This window comes from Pelmatolapia mariae, linkage group LG10_11 (genome assembly GCF_036321145.2).
Source record: "Pelmatolapia mariae isolate MD_Pm_ZW linkage group LG10_11, Pm_UMD_F_2, whole genome shotgun sequence".
In the NCBI taxonomy this organism is placed as follows: domain Eukaryota; kingdom Metazoa; phylum Chordata; class Actinopteri; order Cichliformes; family Cichlidae; genus Pelmatolapia; species Pelmatolapia mariae.
In genome coordinates this window covers 19,902,120-19,918,260 of record NC_086236.1, presented here as the reverse complement: position 1 = coordinate 19,918,260, position 16,141 = coordinate 19,902,120, and the positions used below count along the sequence as shown (strand labels likewise).

Below are 16,141 nucleotides of genomic sequence, written 5' to 3'. Positions count from 1 at the left end.
GATAGTTTTTCTACATTGGCCACTACTTATTTTGTCCTCCACTTGTTCACATTACTCAAATATTTTAAGTACAACAAACCGTGCTTTTCACCTCTTTGAGAATCACCTTGTTAGTGCACATAAAATACTTACTGTTATTTTTGTGTTATTGTTGGCATTTGTCATAGCGTTGTTCGAACATACAAGAACAAATTATGCGTTTTTGTGACAGGCTGCTAGTAACAAAGTGCCAATTTAAATGTTTCTCTTTGCTAAGTTGTCCAATGTACATCAGTTTGTCCCTTGATATAGATGCCTTTCTTGTTAGTTTTTGTGCTTGAATGATTCATAGTGTTAAGTGCCTTAAGAAAAACAAACAAAACCTCTGGAAATGGTGAACACAAGGACTGGAATGAAAATGAATGGAAAAGCAGACAATATCCAAAGAAAAACAGTAAAAGACTTTCATAAAGCCTGGGAAACGATTTATATTTAAACACCACTTTAAAAAATTAGAAGAACGTCTGGCTCCTTGAAAACAAAATATAAAGTAATGAGAGGTGCTTCAAGACTTATGCACAACACTGTACTGTATATGCAGGTTTTGGAACAGCACTTGTTGTCCTGCAGATGATGTCTTTTTTTAAGAAAGCCTTGCTTGTGTCTGTGAGACAGTGCCAGACAACATTATGCAGGTAGACCAAGGAGACCACTATAGCAAACTAGTGCAGGTGATAAATGGCCCTGCCTGCAGTCCAAAGCTGTCTCCCCTTGAAACATTTTGTACATTATGAAATGAAAAATACAACAAAGGAGTCCCCGAATTGCTGTGGAGATGAAATTCCAAGCAACAACACAAAATCCTTTTGCTTTCAAAGCTACAGCTGCTGGCTTCCTCAGTTATCAAAACCTCACTGAGTGTAGTTTAAAAGTACATGTATAGCCACATAATGGGATACATGCCCCCATCCCAACTATTTTAAAGCATGCGAACTGGCATCGAATTTAAAACGAGAATGTATTTCTTAAAAAACAAAAAACAAGCAAGAAAATGTGTTCGTTTCAACATTTAATACTATTTCTATTTATTTCCATTTAAATTTGAACATTTAAACTCTGTCCCGGCTTTATATTGTTGCATTAATTGGAGTCATAATTTAACTGAGATTCAAGAATATTATTGTGCTTTGTGGTTACAACACCTAAGAAGTTAATATGAGACTCGCAAAGAGACTAAGTTGCAGTCTAAAGATACTGACAGCAAATCTTTAGACAGTCACTTTTCACTTGTTAATGATGCCGCAGCGTGTTACTGATTGCAGTCTCTGGAGGTGAGCAGACCAAGATTATGGTCTCTGTGAGGAGCCTGTGGCAATATCTCCACTGATGAGCAAGACTGAAGCTCAGATGACGATGTAACCTTGTATGAATCAAACCTGATTTACATGTTGAATAACAATAAATTAATATGCAAGTTTTTTTTAACCGTACTGTTGCAAACATCAAGCTGTAGCAAGTGCAGGGCCTTGTGTCGTGCTTTAACCTGTGTGACCGTCCATTAGCTGCTTGACATCAAGGTTTAGCATTAGCACAAGTAAAATAAAAGTAATATAGTAGGGAAATACACTTGATGAGAAAAAGATTTACATCTGTGGAGCAAAAATAAAGCTAGAGCAACCAAAACCTGTTCCCCTGTTTTATATTCACTTAAGATGTTATGAGCGTAATTTGGGAACTTCTCATGCTGGTTGAATTCAGATTAAAATCAAATAAAAATCAGATTTCTTATTTACTTGCTTTCAGACTTGCTCCAAAAAAAAGGAATTAATTGAAATCTGGCCCAAACACAATAGCAGGTCTTTGCTTTAGGACAGACTGTACAAGGAGGAGCCAGGCTCTGGTTTGGTCACCGGTCACAATTGGGTACATAGTGAGCTTTAGAGGTATTTAAATGCAGATTTTGTTATCTTTGAGCAGTGAATCCTCTTTCTAGCCTTTGCGCTAACTGATTCCAGGCTAACCTTACATATTACAGACAGACAGTCAATTTATTTAATTAATAGCTGTGTACAAACACCACATATACATGCCAAAATCCCACATGGTTGACTGTTCATTGTTAGGCAGGTTGAATCCTTTATTTATGAGCAGGCTTCAGCTGTGAGCTGGTTATCTGCTTGGGCAGAGGGAACAGGTGGTTGATTTGCTCAGGGTGACATGTCTTTATCCAGCCAGCATGTTACAGTGAGTACATACAGGCCTTTCATTATCATCAAATTTGGCAACACAGATCAAAGGAACGCAAGATAAACCAAGCAAGAGAGTAGCATTTCTGTCTTTTGATGATGAAAGCACCCTTCCACAGATGTGCTGTAGCCTAAATATAACCTTTAATCATGTTAGTTTCTAATTGCGGCACCCATTCAGGCTATGAATTGTAGGATGGGAAATTTTATTTATTTCAGAGTCTCGATTGGTGCTCAGCTTACACAGCATGTTCCTATAAAAAAGAAAGTCTTGTCTATACAGTAACTATTTTCAGTTTGGCTTTTCATTCAGTTCCGACTATGGATTAAATTAGATCTAGAAAGAGCTAGAAAACTGACCTCAAATACTACTACTAAAATGGCAAGCAGATAATATTCTGTGGCTTTACAGACATTTGGATTGTGCAGTAATGTCAGGAAATGAAGCTATAATTCAGCCCCAAGAAGCGTGTTTGACTTTTAGAAAGCTCAGTAATTACTGCTCATTCTAATGCTGCTATTTGCCATCTCATGCACTAAGTGCAGAAAACAAAATGGCCTAAAATTGTGTAAAAGTTGGACTGAATATTTTAAATGATGAATTGGTTGAGATGGGGCAATTCACAGTCTTCACAGTCATCCTAATTACTTCATATTGTGGGTGCAGACAGAACTTCACAGCATCCTGTGATAAATATTAAGCTGGTTTATAAGATGTGCTTTACTATGATACATGTCACATATACTCCTAAAGGCAGACTTGTTTGTTTGTTTTGTGCTGCACACATTATTCAATCACTTTTCAAGGCGTCTGATGAGAATCTCGCTGATGATAACTCCAGCAGCAAGGATGACGAACATTAGCAGCACAGTGGCACCATGCCGTAACACCAGCTGCCTGGTGGATAAGGCCACGGCGCCCAAGGCCCTCTCATCTGAATTGAGTGGCTCTGGCCTTTCTTCTACTGGAATCAGAGAACTGGATCGGATGGTCGTTATGCATTTTTCCCTTGGGTCCAGGGCGCTGAGGGAAACTTTAAAATCATGGTAATCTTATTTCCCAGAAAAATGACCAAAAGCTACTGAAGGAATTTTTTTTTTGCTTACCATTAGTATTCCTCTCTGTAATTTGGACTCCTGCTCTTACAAGTGCCTATTCAGAGATATTAAAAAAACAAAGAAAAAAAATAAGTATTTTAAAAAGAACACAGATCCCAGATTTTACACAGATCGTGTTAACATTACATTAACTACATTTCTTACATTCATATGAAAGAGAAAATGCCCAAAACGCATAAGCTACGTCTCTGACTACACAGGCCTCAGTTAGTTAGAAAAAAACACTGAACAAACATGGCTTCTTTGGAAAGGTTCTCAGAAGAATCTCTGTAATAACAACATAGCAGCACAGCTTAGGTTTGTAAAGCTGTATCTGAACAAAGCACAAAAACTTCTCTCTTTTGGAGAAAAATGCTCTCATCTCATCTTGAAAGCAGAGGAACATCATATCAGAAAGGCCCTGAGTGAATGTGGTTATTCCAGCTGGACATGTTGTGAAAGCTGGGAAGTCCCCTAAAGAATGCTCCCCACATTCCAGGAGAGAAAAAGGACAACCGCTGCCTAAGCAAAGAACTTTGGTCATCCTGTATGTGTCAGTCTATTTCACAATCTTACAATGCTGTTTTTCTAGTCATTCCCTAATTCTCTGTGAATGGCCATTAAGCAATGGTCTTGACAATTTGCATGTTAATGATTAGGAAACTGTGCTCATGGCCCAGTGTTGGTCAATGGTGTTAGTTGGGGAAACCTGCAGCCACGTGAGGCTGAAGGGGTCATTTGGATGACTAACAAAATGGCTTCTCCCACTTAAAACACTACATCCAGATGAAAAGGATCAACTTTCTGGGACCTCATACCAACTGTCATGCACAGTGGTGAAGGGGTAATTGAAGAGACTTCTTTTGTAGCTATAGGATCTGGACACCTTGCAGTCATTGAGAGAACTATGAACTCTGTATACCAAAGTGGAGTCAACTGTAAGGCCATCAATGATCCCAAGCACAGCAGCAGATCTACAACAGAAAGGGTAAAAAAACAACAAAAAACTAAATCCGAATCAAGGTGTTGGAGTGACCCAGTCAAAGTCCAGACCTCAGACTGATTGAAAATGAAATTTGGTGGGACCCTAAAAGAACTGTGCATAAACAAATACCAGCAAGTCTCAACAAACTGGAGCGCTGTCGTAAAGAAATTCCTCCACAACAACGTGAGAGACTGAAACTCCTTCTGATAAAGTCATATAGAAAAATATTACTTCTAGTTCTTTCTACTAAGAACTAGTGGCTCTGGAAGCTTTTTTCACGGGATTTAACATGTTTTTTTTTTTTTACATGACTGTATCTTCCTCTTCCTCACACAGGACTTACTCACCTCCTCAGTGGCTTTTGTCCAGTTTAGTTTACACAGGAAAGCTATAAAAAATATGGACTGTAGAGAAGCACTAACTAAAAACCCAGTCCAAAGCCCTGCAACAGAGATGGAAAGTCATCAGTTAGTTGTTAGTGTAAATATAATTTAACTATCTTTTGTATATGCTGCATAAATATATTGTTGACATTAACCTAAAATTCCCATTTTCACAGGGAACATTAAAGATAATCCAATCGGGAACCCAATGAGGTAGTATCCCACCAAGCTGCACAGCGCACCAATCTTCTGCTTCCCTGCCCCCCTGACAATGCTTCCTGTCACACCCTGTGGAGGTAAAAAAGCAAATAAAAATTTTCTGTCGACACATCAGGTTGATTTTGCTCAGCAGAGCGTTTTTGAACTGGGAAGGATCTCACCGCAATAGCCTCAGCAACATGGATGAAACTGTATATCTTCATGATATTAGCCACCCTCTGTATAATGTCTCTGAAATAGAGGAGTAAGTAGGAGTAAGCCAATTTAATTAGATTCAGTTTCATTTATATAGTGCCAATTCACAACAACAGTGTCTTCAAAGTATTTCATATTGTAACGTAAATATCCCACAACAGTAGAAAAAAACTCCAGCCCCAATCACATGACCCATTATGAGCAAGCAAGTGGCTGAAGCTGGGAAGGGAACAAACTCCCATTTAACAGGAAGAAACCTCCAGCAGAACCGTCGGCTGTGACTGGTCAAGGGTGAAGAGAATGAGAAGACAGCAGAGAGAATCAGGACAAGGCACACATCTAAAAAAAATGCCAGAGTTCCATAATTATTATTGATTGAATGCAGAGTGGTATATAAGCACATGGTCAGTGCATCAAGGGAACCCCCCAGTAGCCTAGTCGTATTGCAGTGTAATTAATGGATAGTTCAGGGTCATCTGATCCAGCCCTAACTATATGCTTTATCAAAAAGGAAAGTTTAAAGCCCAAACTTGAAAGTGCAGAGGGTGTCTGTCTCCTGAATCCAAACTGGGAGCTGGTTCCACAGAACAGGACTCTGTAAGCAGAAGGCTCCGCCTCCCATTTGACCTTATTTTACCTTCAGTCACAAGTAAACCAATAAAGAGAAGCTAATATAGGAGAAATATTGTCCCTCTTTCTAGTATCAGTTAGTATTCTTGCTGGAACATTCTTTATCAACTGAAGGTTATTCAGGGAGCTTTTAAAGCAACCTGATAATAATGAATTACAATAGTCCAGCCTAGAAGTAATACATTCATGAACTAGCTTTTCAGTATCATTGAGATAGGCCAAAGAAATGTCTTCTAAAATAAATATCAGGTTATAACCTTAGTTATGTCTGAATTTAGAAGTATGAAATGAGAGGTCACCCAGGCCTTTATGTCATTAAGCTGAATGTCAGCTGCATAGCAATGAAAATGTTATTCAGTGTCAAATAATATAATTCAAATAATATTATATAAGGGGAACATGTATAATGTAAAGTATTGGTTACCACTACAAACCCCTGTGGAACTCCATGACTTACTTTTGTGTATTAAGAAGCACAGATGGATTAGTACTGAAGTTAATACATGATGAATTACTCATGACTGACGTATACTCATAGTTTCTGCACCACGGATAAACACACAAGTTTATTCACCTCTCTGTATTACTTACCTCTCTGTGGTAAATATGTAACCAATCACATCCTTGGCTATACCAAGACCGGCTCCAAGGAAACATGAGACAATCACTGGATTGGATATAAGAAAGGTGTTTTTAAAAATGCGAGCAATAAAGTATATAAGAATGACAAGTAACAAGAGTGGGGACAAACATCACTTTTTACTCTTTGAATACAGCATGGCTCTATTTGAATTTTTTAGGCCTTTGCAGGGGTGCCAGCAAGCTGGGTCTTAGGGGGGCACTGGCTACCCCCCAAAATTTGCTGACCCCCTCAGTGCCCCCCCCCCCCCCCCCCCCCGGGAAGACTGTCCTATGTTGGTATTAATTTCAATAAATGTGAGCACAAGAGAGAGGAATACACTCTACAATGAATTGAATTGATCATTATGGATTTTAAAATCTTATATGTACCCATTTTCAGGAAATTAACTAGGCATATAATTCTTTTCTTTCTCTCATTTTTGAGATATTTTTCATTTGACAACAGCATAATAAAACAGGAAATTCTGTTTTTGGTGTGACATCCCAATAATTTTAGTGCCCCCCATAAGGCCACCCCTATGAAAAAATTCTGGTGGCACTGCTGGGCCACAGTAATATAATTTCATACATGCACAGAGAAGGGAGACTTTGCTGGACAGCTTGGCTTGTTCTGTGTTCCCACCACCAAGAGCCTTTCCAACCCTAACACTGGCAGCGGCAGAAAAGCCTGCAGGAAACTGTGGAAGAGCAAATGTTAGCAATTACTTCACAGTAACAGAGTAACATTTTGCTCATGAAAATCATTTAGTTACTTTAGAATTTATCAATAACTTTATTTAATGTGTGTAAAATAAACTCAATATACAGGCTCGCCAATGTGGCAAAAGATCAATTTTTTTTTCACAATTATTCACCACGTGAATAAACATGAATCAACAATTTTAAGTAAAATGAAACTGAAATATATAAAAATATTTAAATAATTAATCATTAAGCAAAAAAAAAAGCTTAAACTGAATTTATACCAATCAAGTACATTTCATTTGACACTGCAATAATGTAACAAAACTATGTGGAGAATTTACATGTAATCAAATATCAGCATTTTGGGCATAAATATATTTTGAGTGTGCGTGGATTAGTGACACAGTGTTACAGTTATTATCAATAAGCTACTCAGTTATGAGCCCTCCTGCACAAAACGAGTTACCATGAAAACTACAACAGCCACTTCATAAGCTACAGACTGAGCCGCCAACTCTGTTTCACTGATGACACCAGCCAGGAACCCTGCAATCTCATACAACCACCACTCCAGACAGTGCATCAGCATACTGGGGAGGGCCAAGTGGAAGAAGGAACCCCATTCTTGCAGGCAATCTCCAGACCAGCCTGAAAGATAACAGGAGGTATGAACGGTTTAGCTAAATGCTCACATTTGCCTTCTTTACACTGTGCTGCCATTTAAATTAGACTTCTTTCAATATCTACTATCCTACGAGGCGTTTCTAGCAGTGTGTTAGCATGCTAGCATTCCTTAATTTTTAGGAACTTTATGTATCACAGTTGCTTTGAAGGACAAAAATATGCCTAAATTATTTAAAATTGTAATTCTTCTACCTCAGCTATGTTTCTCTTTAGCTAGCTTAAGCACGTTAGCTAAAAACTGAAACCCAAATGTCAAAAAATTTTACTTTTACGTATATAGACAATTTTTCAAGTCAGCACATATTAAGGAATAAAAGCTAAATAAAGTAATGATTTAAAAAATAAACAGCTTGTAGATGTTCACAGACAGCAAAGCTGATGTAATTTAATGTAAGATCATGCCACAAATTAATAACAAATCTGTAATTAAGGTGTAAATGTGCTTTTTAAAAAAATAGGTTTTTAAACAGTATTTGCTGGCTTGTCTTTTAGTATTTTTCTTGTACACTCTGAGGACAATTTAAAAATATAATAGCATCACAAACTAAATCCTCCATAATGATTGTAATGTGGAGTCCAGTCAGTTTAAATAGCAACACCCTTAAAGAGTTTACGCACAACTGATTACTATAATTGTAGTGAGGAGCAAAGTATTAGTTCCAAGAGAGTGGCTTTGCCCTTTCTCTGATATCCTGTCACTTAATTTGAAAATTTGAAGAAAAATTATATCTAGAAAACTTGCCATCCCATGTAGGTACGTGCAGCCCTTTGATGTAGATGCATAAAAACAGGAACACAGCCAGGGAGTACTGTGAGATGGCATTGGCAGCTGCGGATCCACTTGAATGTTAAGCAATAGAAAAGTAGAAAAGAAAAGTTTCACATACAAAGACATTCCCAGATTAAGCATTCAGCTGACTATCAGTAATCAACATTATATTGCTTTCCAAAGCTGATTAGTGTAAAATATTAACTAAGGGGCGCAGGGAGTGATGGTGTGTACTTACGCAATCCCCAGATCCAGAACACTGAGGAGGATGTAATTGATAACAGCATTTAAAACATTTCCCATGGCTCCGGATATCACCTGGGGCCACATGGTGCCCTGTAAGCCAAAGCAAAGTGTATGAAAAACACAGGGTTTCGGTGCACCTGCTGTTATTTTTGCTACTTTTTCTCAAAAGAATTTCTCTCTAGCAACACACAAAACAATGTCATTACATACTCCAAGACATCTCATTAATATTTTGTTTCACGCCAGTGTTTTGCAGTCATCAAATGCACCTGATTCTGAAGATACCTCCCCTGCAGATGGTACATGAAGACAGCCTGCCAAACCCAACATGTTGAATGGGGGTTAATTAGACTGATAATGCAACACATTATGGAAGGAGATACAAAAGGCATTTGGGAAAAGCGTGGCGGCAGCTGAACTTACTGGCAGAGCCGGCATAAAGATCTTCACGTACAGCTGCGACAGTCTTTATGGCAGAGAGAAAAGGGGAGATTGTAAGTAAGTGCAGAACCCATACTGAATAACTTTGTGAGTAATAAGTGTATATGTGCCATTGATTTCAGTTTGTGCCACAGAATGGCAGAAGAAGGTCACCTTGCAACCTCCGTGCTTTGCCTGACAGCCAGCAAAATGGACTGAGTGTTAATAAGGAGAGCCCAGCAGGGGAAACAGGCTAAGAGGAGGATCAAAACTCCTCTTTGGAGTATCACTCCTACAAGCTTCAGGTTACCACTTCCATAAGTCTGAAAACAAAATGGTAAAAAGGAAAATCTCATAGTATTTGCTGAGGTGCAAGAAAAAGGTAACCATAAGTCTGAAAAAGCAGACTGTGTTTAAGACTGACCCGATTAGATGAATAAAGTGAATTGTACCTGCGATATGAGAGTATCAAATGTTGATATCAAACCACAGCCGGTGGAAATACTTGTGATATTTATGACCTGCATTGAAATTAAACTTTATTAAAAGACAGAAGAACCACAGGCTCACAAATGAAAAGAAGAATGCAGGAGTATAATCCTTATTTAAAGGCAAAAAAGGCTATTGAAGCGATTTTCAACATTTCACAATAGCAAAAAAAGCAGAAACAAAAAACGTAATGAGATAGCTTACTGCCATTGCTAACGCCACCCCTGCCAGCTCCGTCTTTCCCAGGTGACCGCAGAACACCGCGCTGACGAAGCTGATCAGGAAGCTCATCAACTGTGAAATGAACTGAAAAACAAAATCAAGTGCTTTCGTTTTTAGAACAATAAAAAGATAAATGAACGTCGCCGAAAATGAATGAAATGTTACACTTAATATTCAACACATAAAGTTGCTGGCTGGGTTCTTATTCGTAAAAGAAACATTAATTCAAGAGGCCTTGAGATAAGAAAAAAAAAGTTCTTATTTGCTCTGGCAGCTGACATGTGTCATGCTTTGATTTTGCTGCAGCTCCTTTGTATTTCTAAATGTCTTTTACTACTTCTCCTTTCTTTAGAAAGTAGTTCTTATGATTGCTGGTGTAGGTTTTTGACAGGTTTTTGGCATCAAAAGGTTTGCACAAAGGAAACTAAATGCCCTCATCTATCAAGTTCTGGCTTTGTGCAATGAATAGCACTCAGTGAAAAGTGGATACATGTTGGGCTGCAAAACTATTTTCCTGGTCACAGTTATAATTTTCTGTTGAGGAGGCACTTGTAAATGTGCCTTATTTTCTGTGGAGACTATTGTTTGAAAAATATCTGTGATTCAACATTCGCTATCGTATTGCATTGAATTTGATGGTAGATGCATTGCAAGGTAGTGGTAGGTTCAGGGTAGTGTTTTAATTTAGATTCATTTACATTTTGTGCATGACCTGGAACTTCTAGAACATTTTTATATACCCGGCCAATGCATCCAAGAAATGTCGCTGTGTTTGTTTTCTACTACAGTGCTAAAAATAAATAAAGGGAACACTTTAGCAGACAAAATCAGTTAGACTTTAGGGATATAAGTCATCAGATTAGGAAGCACAAACCAATGTGAAGGAGTTTCACCTGTTTTGATGCAAATGAAAATGTAGATGCACTACAGAGGTAACAATAAGACAGTTACGCCCAAAATTGAATTGTTTCCAGAAACCATTCCTCTCTCCTTATTCCTCCTCAACGATTTGTCTCCAGTGTTGCTGTTTTTAGTGTCATTGTGACTACTGCTAGCAGGAGACAGTAGCTGCAGCTCATTCAGGTTGCACAAGTAGTCCAGCTTCTCCAGGATGACTCATCCATATGCCAAAAACAGGTTTGCTGTGTCTCCCAGGACAGTTTCTATTGTGTGAACGAGATATCAGGAAAGGCCATAGAAAGGCATCAACCCTGCAGCAAGACTGGTTTCTGCTCCTTTGTGTGAAGAGGAACAGCGGGAGCACTGCCAGAGCCCTACAACATCACCATCACTGGGCAATTCATGTGCATTTTCTCTGACTAAACTGTCAGAAAATGAACCATGAGCATGGCACAAGGTCCTGATATCCTTTAGAGGGGCCAGCACCATGCAGATTGATTGGCATGTGCCACAGATCCACAGAACTGGCAGGTCCACCATTGGTACCCATTTTCTTCATCGATGGGAGCAAGCTCACACAAGAGTCAGAGAGAGGCCTTGGCAAGCGTTATGATGCATGCATCTTGGAAGAGAACAGGGTACCAGGGGTGAACCCTATGTGGCTGCTAATTGAGCTACTTGATTGTGAATGTGTCCCACTAAAAAACATCAAGTCCTCACGACAGTCTAATGGAGGCTATTTCTGACAGTTTTATCAGAAAGATGTACATGAGTAACCTACTGGAGGTTATTTTAGGGCTTTAATAGTGCTACCCTTTCTCCTTCTTGCCCAGAGGAGCAGATACTTGTCCTGCTGGTTCCTTCTGTCCAGCTCTTCTGGCGTAACAACCCAACTCCAGATATCTCTTCCACACTCTTGAGACAGTGTTGAGACATAGCCAGCCTTCTTGTGATGCCACATTAGATGTGCTATCTGGAGGAGCTGGACTACTTGTCTCCGGGTAGCGTGTTATGCTGTATTGAAAAAGATCCTAACAGAAAGTAAATGTAGAGAGAAATCAGTCAGCAGGGATAAGGAGACAGCACCTGCTTTTTGAGGGTTGTCTTGTTGTTGCCTCTCTGGTGCACCTGCTTTTTGAGCAGCCTATTTATCTGTCTTGTGTTCAAAGTGATCAGTGTAAGACTGCACAAGTTTGAAATAAACAATTTTAATAAAATAAAAAATACATTACTGTGCTGTATATTGCTGCAAGGAGCTTGGAAAGAAAAGTGTCTGGACTTCTTTAAGTTTCCTGAAGCACCAATTGCTCATAGAACTGAAGAATCTTCTCAGATGAGGGGTGAAACGTCTTCAAGAAACTTAAAGAAGTCCAGAAGCTTTTCTTTCCAAACTCTTTAGACTACAATGACCTGGATGACTGACAAACTTCACAGACATATACAGCATAGCTTCTTTCTAATACCACACAATTTCCATTAGTCATCAACAATAAGAAAAGATCAGTTTAGTAAAATAAAGGTCAACATAATAACAGGAAGGTATTTTTGGTTTATTTTCCCTAAATAATTCATATTAATTCAACTTAGTTTAAATCCATATTTTATCCCAAGTCTTCTACATCCACCCTGCAGTGATTGTATCCTCCACCAGGGGGCCCACCACACAGCCTGAGAGCCACTTCTCTAAAGCATACAGTATACTATATCTTAGGTCAGTAAAAGGGTGAAATCAGTTTTAGTTAAAGTGCTATCATGGTTATACTTTTATCACCATTGGGTAATTATTTTTCCAGTGAGCCTCAGTGGTTTGAAGCAATTAACCTGTTCATTACTGTTTTAATAAAACACGTGTCACATTAAAAATAATTACTGGTCTAAAATGTTAGACCAGTATCTTTACTTTTGTTAAATTAACAAACTTCATTCATGACAACTTGTGATCTACACTGCAAACTACTCAGTATACAATAATAACAACTAGAGAGCTGTTCCTGCATTTATTAAGATTCACATTCAAATTGGAGTACCTTAGTACCTTTAGATTTATTCATACAGACAGGCTAAAATTTTGTCAGCTGCTTCAGCTAAACACAGTCTTACCACAGGACCCGCAAGTTTTAAAAGCTGAACCATTTCATGCTTGTAGTCCAAAGGCACCCAGCGCTTGATGCTTTTCAGGCAGGATCTGCAGGATGAGTCAACATTGAGAGCAGCAGGACGAGGCAATTCGTCTGTTTTGGACTGACCAATTACCCCTCTACATGTACTTTCAGATACTAAATCTTCCATCCTGAAATGAGATTTGGCAGAAAACAGAACTCAGTCCTAAACTAAATGATGTTCGCACAGTGCATTCCCTTCAGACAATGTGAAGGAGGCTGAAAGTAATCAATAACCAATTACCAGAGTATTAATCAATAACCAAGGCTCTTCTTGCCCATGTTGCTCCTTGTCTCTGAAAGTGGACATGCACTGTAAATGGCAGCAGTGATCTCACCACCTCTGACCCACCAAAAAAGCCAGGACACTGCAAGCTGCGTCACAAATAAGGTTGATCATAGAAGAATCACTGGTCTTCACCGCATCAACAAAGCAAAATATTTTTTTCAAGGGCAAGTGCACATTTCTATAGTTAAACACTAACAGGTCAAAACAGTGTTCACCCTGTTTCTCCCTGCCCCTTATTGGTTATTACAGGGGTGGATTTCACAATTGTGACAACTTGCTATATAGAAGAAGTTAAATCTCCAAGGTGTTACGATTTAGTCTAAAAATAAATGCAGATCAAACAAAGAGAGAGCTTTATTAAAATCTCATAAAGTCTAACAGTTTCAACATAAAAATACAAGAAATCAAAAAACAACATCCCCCCTCCCAAAAAAACCCAGAAATAACAAAACAGAAGACCTAAGAATCCTGAAAACTCACACTAGGGCACACTAGGGAAAGGAAATAACAGGGAGGATTGGACTATTTATACACATGGGCTTGATAAGGGAAGTGGAAACAGGTGGGGAAAGTAGACACAAATGCAATCAAGACAGACACAGAGGAAGAGGTAAAACTCAAAACAAGATACAAGAAACAATTAGCAACAACCATAATTGAAACATATATGAAGTAATACATTGGGTAACATAGAAAGAGGAGAAAGAGTGAGTAGTAGAAAAGGAACTCAAAATATGAACTGAAGCCTAGTAGGAAAAAAAACAAGGATTCAAAACCTACACTGGAACAGTAAATCATATTAACACGAATTCAATTCTGTAAACACTAAACAATAACAAGACAACAATGGGAACTAATGCATAAAGTGAAATCAAAACCTTAGCCTGGCTATAATCAAAAACTGAGAGCATGAGAACAACGAAGAAAGCCAACAAAAACACAATAATCCAAAAATGCAATAGAAACTGAATACCTGGGATCAGGACAAAGGGAGCATTTTGAACACCATCAAAGAAGAATTAAACAGTGCAGGTAAATGACACATTATCCTTGGTGCTAGATATGTATTGAGGGATTAAAAAGACACTGTCACTGGTTCCAAAAGATTAGCCTGCTCTGGATTTGGTCTCTTTTTCTTTTAGGATCCTATGCTGCCATTTGATATAAGCTTTTCTTTTTCTGTTTTCTGTTTTGGCATTGATAAAGCCAAAACAACTAATGGCAAAATACTATTATATTAAGATGCTGATTTTACCATACAGCTGGGTGATAATATACAGTCACGTGAAAATGATGTTGATTAAACTTTAAGTTTATATACCAAAGTATTCTAGAGTCAAATGTGAGGCCATCTGCCTGACAGCTAAAGGCTGGCCCAAATTGGATCACGCAAAATGACAATGACAATGACAGCATGAAATCTACACCAGAGAGGAGACTGATAAAGAGAATCCAGGTGATCCAGTCAAAGTCCAAACCTTTATCTGATTGAAATTTTGTGGCGAACTTTATTCCCGCCAGAGTATTTGCCCACAAACCTCAGTGAAGCAACATTATAGTGTAATATTTCCTCCACAGTGATATGAAAGACCGATAAAGTTATACTGCATAGTGTCCTTTACATAACATCTGAGAGATTAAAAACTAATCTCACCTAGCAATATACCACATTATCTCAATATGTGTGTTTACCAATGTAGCTAAAAGTTTAAAATCAAGACTTTGCTATATTTTTGTGCCTGATGCAATCATGAGACCAATGGTCTTTGAGTGGAAGTTGCTGGACAACAGTGTAAGGTCTTTTCCTTGCATTGAGAACCGTGCTGACATTTGCCAATTTGTTCATGAATCTGAACTGAATTACAGTTTTTAAACCTTCTCACTATAGGCTCAACATCTGTGAATCACCATGTTCACTATCAGCTAAGGGCAATAATTGAAAAATCAGCTCACCAATAAAAACTGCATTGTAAAAACTATGTGCCTTTTAGTCAAAGGAGAGACATAAAAAGAACTGGGTCTGTGTTTTTCAGAGACAGACTACATTTTGTTTCCCCCCTCACTGAAGTAAATCACTGAGTCACTGCCACTGTAAAGCGTCGTGCATGCTTGTATCCTGTCAATTTTGCAGCTCATTGCGTAGTATGTTCATGTTCTTTTCTGCCCTAGTAACACCTCTCAGTGAGGCGTTCCTCTCTCCAGCTGTGGCTATGAAAACCTCCCATTGGGTGGTGCTGTTTTGCTCTTGTGAAAATTCAAATGCACAAAATTTCTGGCACCAGCACCAGACTGCTTAACTGAACTTTGAATGGATTTCTTACCATATGATAAATGTAAAAAACCCATTTATTTCTTTTTCAGCTGCTTTAAATACCTGAATACAGTTAAAGAACCCTGTAACATACTGTCGAACGTACCGTCAAACACTTGGATAGTTTTTGCAGTTTTAACTGTTTTTCTTCACCTCCCCCAAGGTGAAGAAAAACAGTTTTTGGCCCCCACCAAAAGGAGATGTGAATTAGAGGGAAAAGGAATGAAAATTAGCGGAGACCAATGGGAGAGGAAGGGGTGACATCTAATGTAGGTTCTCATTCATTTTCCTGGTTCAGTGATGCAGCAAGGCCCAACGGGTCCACCCACTCACCAAATTGTATTCCTCTGTCTCCCCCATCCCATCCACATGCACAGAATCACACACACGTAAATATTCTCCACCAACCAGCGGGGCCGGCGTCCGCCATGACGTCACACTGCAGTTCTTCTCGGGCTCCACTGGATGACAGTGGCAATTCGCCGCTTACACGCGATGAGCCGTCATTCTTAATGGCGACCGCTCAGAGTGTGTGTACGTGAGTCCATTCGTGTATGTGTTTGTGTGCAGTTTGGGTGGGGTTTGCATCGG

The 16,141-nt window shown here is 38.8% G+C and overlaps 1 protein-coding gene across 1 annotated transcript; it reads right to left on the bottom strand.

The window, feature by feature from the left end:
- Window positions 1-3,020: 3,020 nt before the first annotated feature.
- LOC134635331 (multidrug and toxin extrusion protein 1-like) lies at window positions 3,021-14,910 on the bottom strand. Its single transcript, XM_063484724.1, has 17 exons — window positions 14,894-14,910; window positions 12,892-12,976; window positions 9,874-9,975; window positions 9,633-9,701; window positions 9,355-9,503; window positions 9,184-9,226; window positions 9,030-9,074; window positions 8,753-8,850; window positions 8,488-8,585; window positions 7,528-7,709; window positions 6,946-7,054; window positions 6,327-6,402; window positions 5,072-5,141; window positions 4,847-4,979; window positions 4,656-4,750; window positions 3,299-3,378; window positions 3,021-3,234 (listed from the first exon to the last, which is right to left on the bottom strand). The coding sequence occupies exons 1-17, from the start codon at window positions 14,908-14,910 to the stop codon at window positions 3,021-3,023; spliced, it is 1,665 nt and encodes a 554-aa protein (XP_063340794.1).
- Between the last annotated feature and the right edge of the window lie 1,231 nt (window positions 14,911-16,141).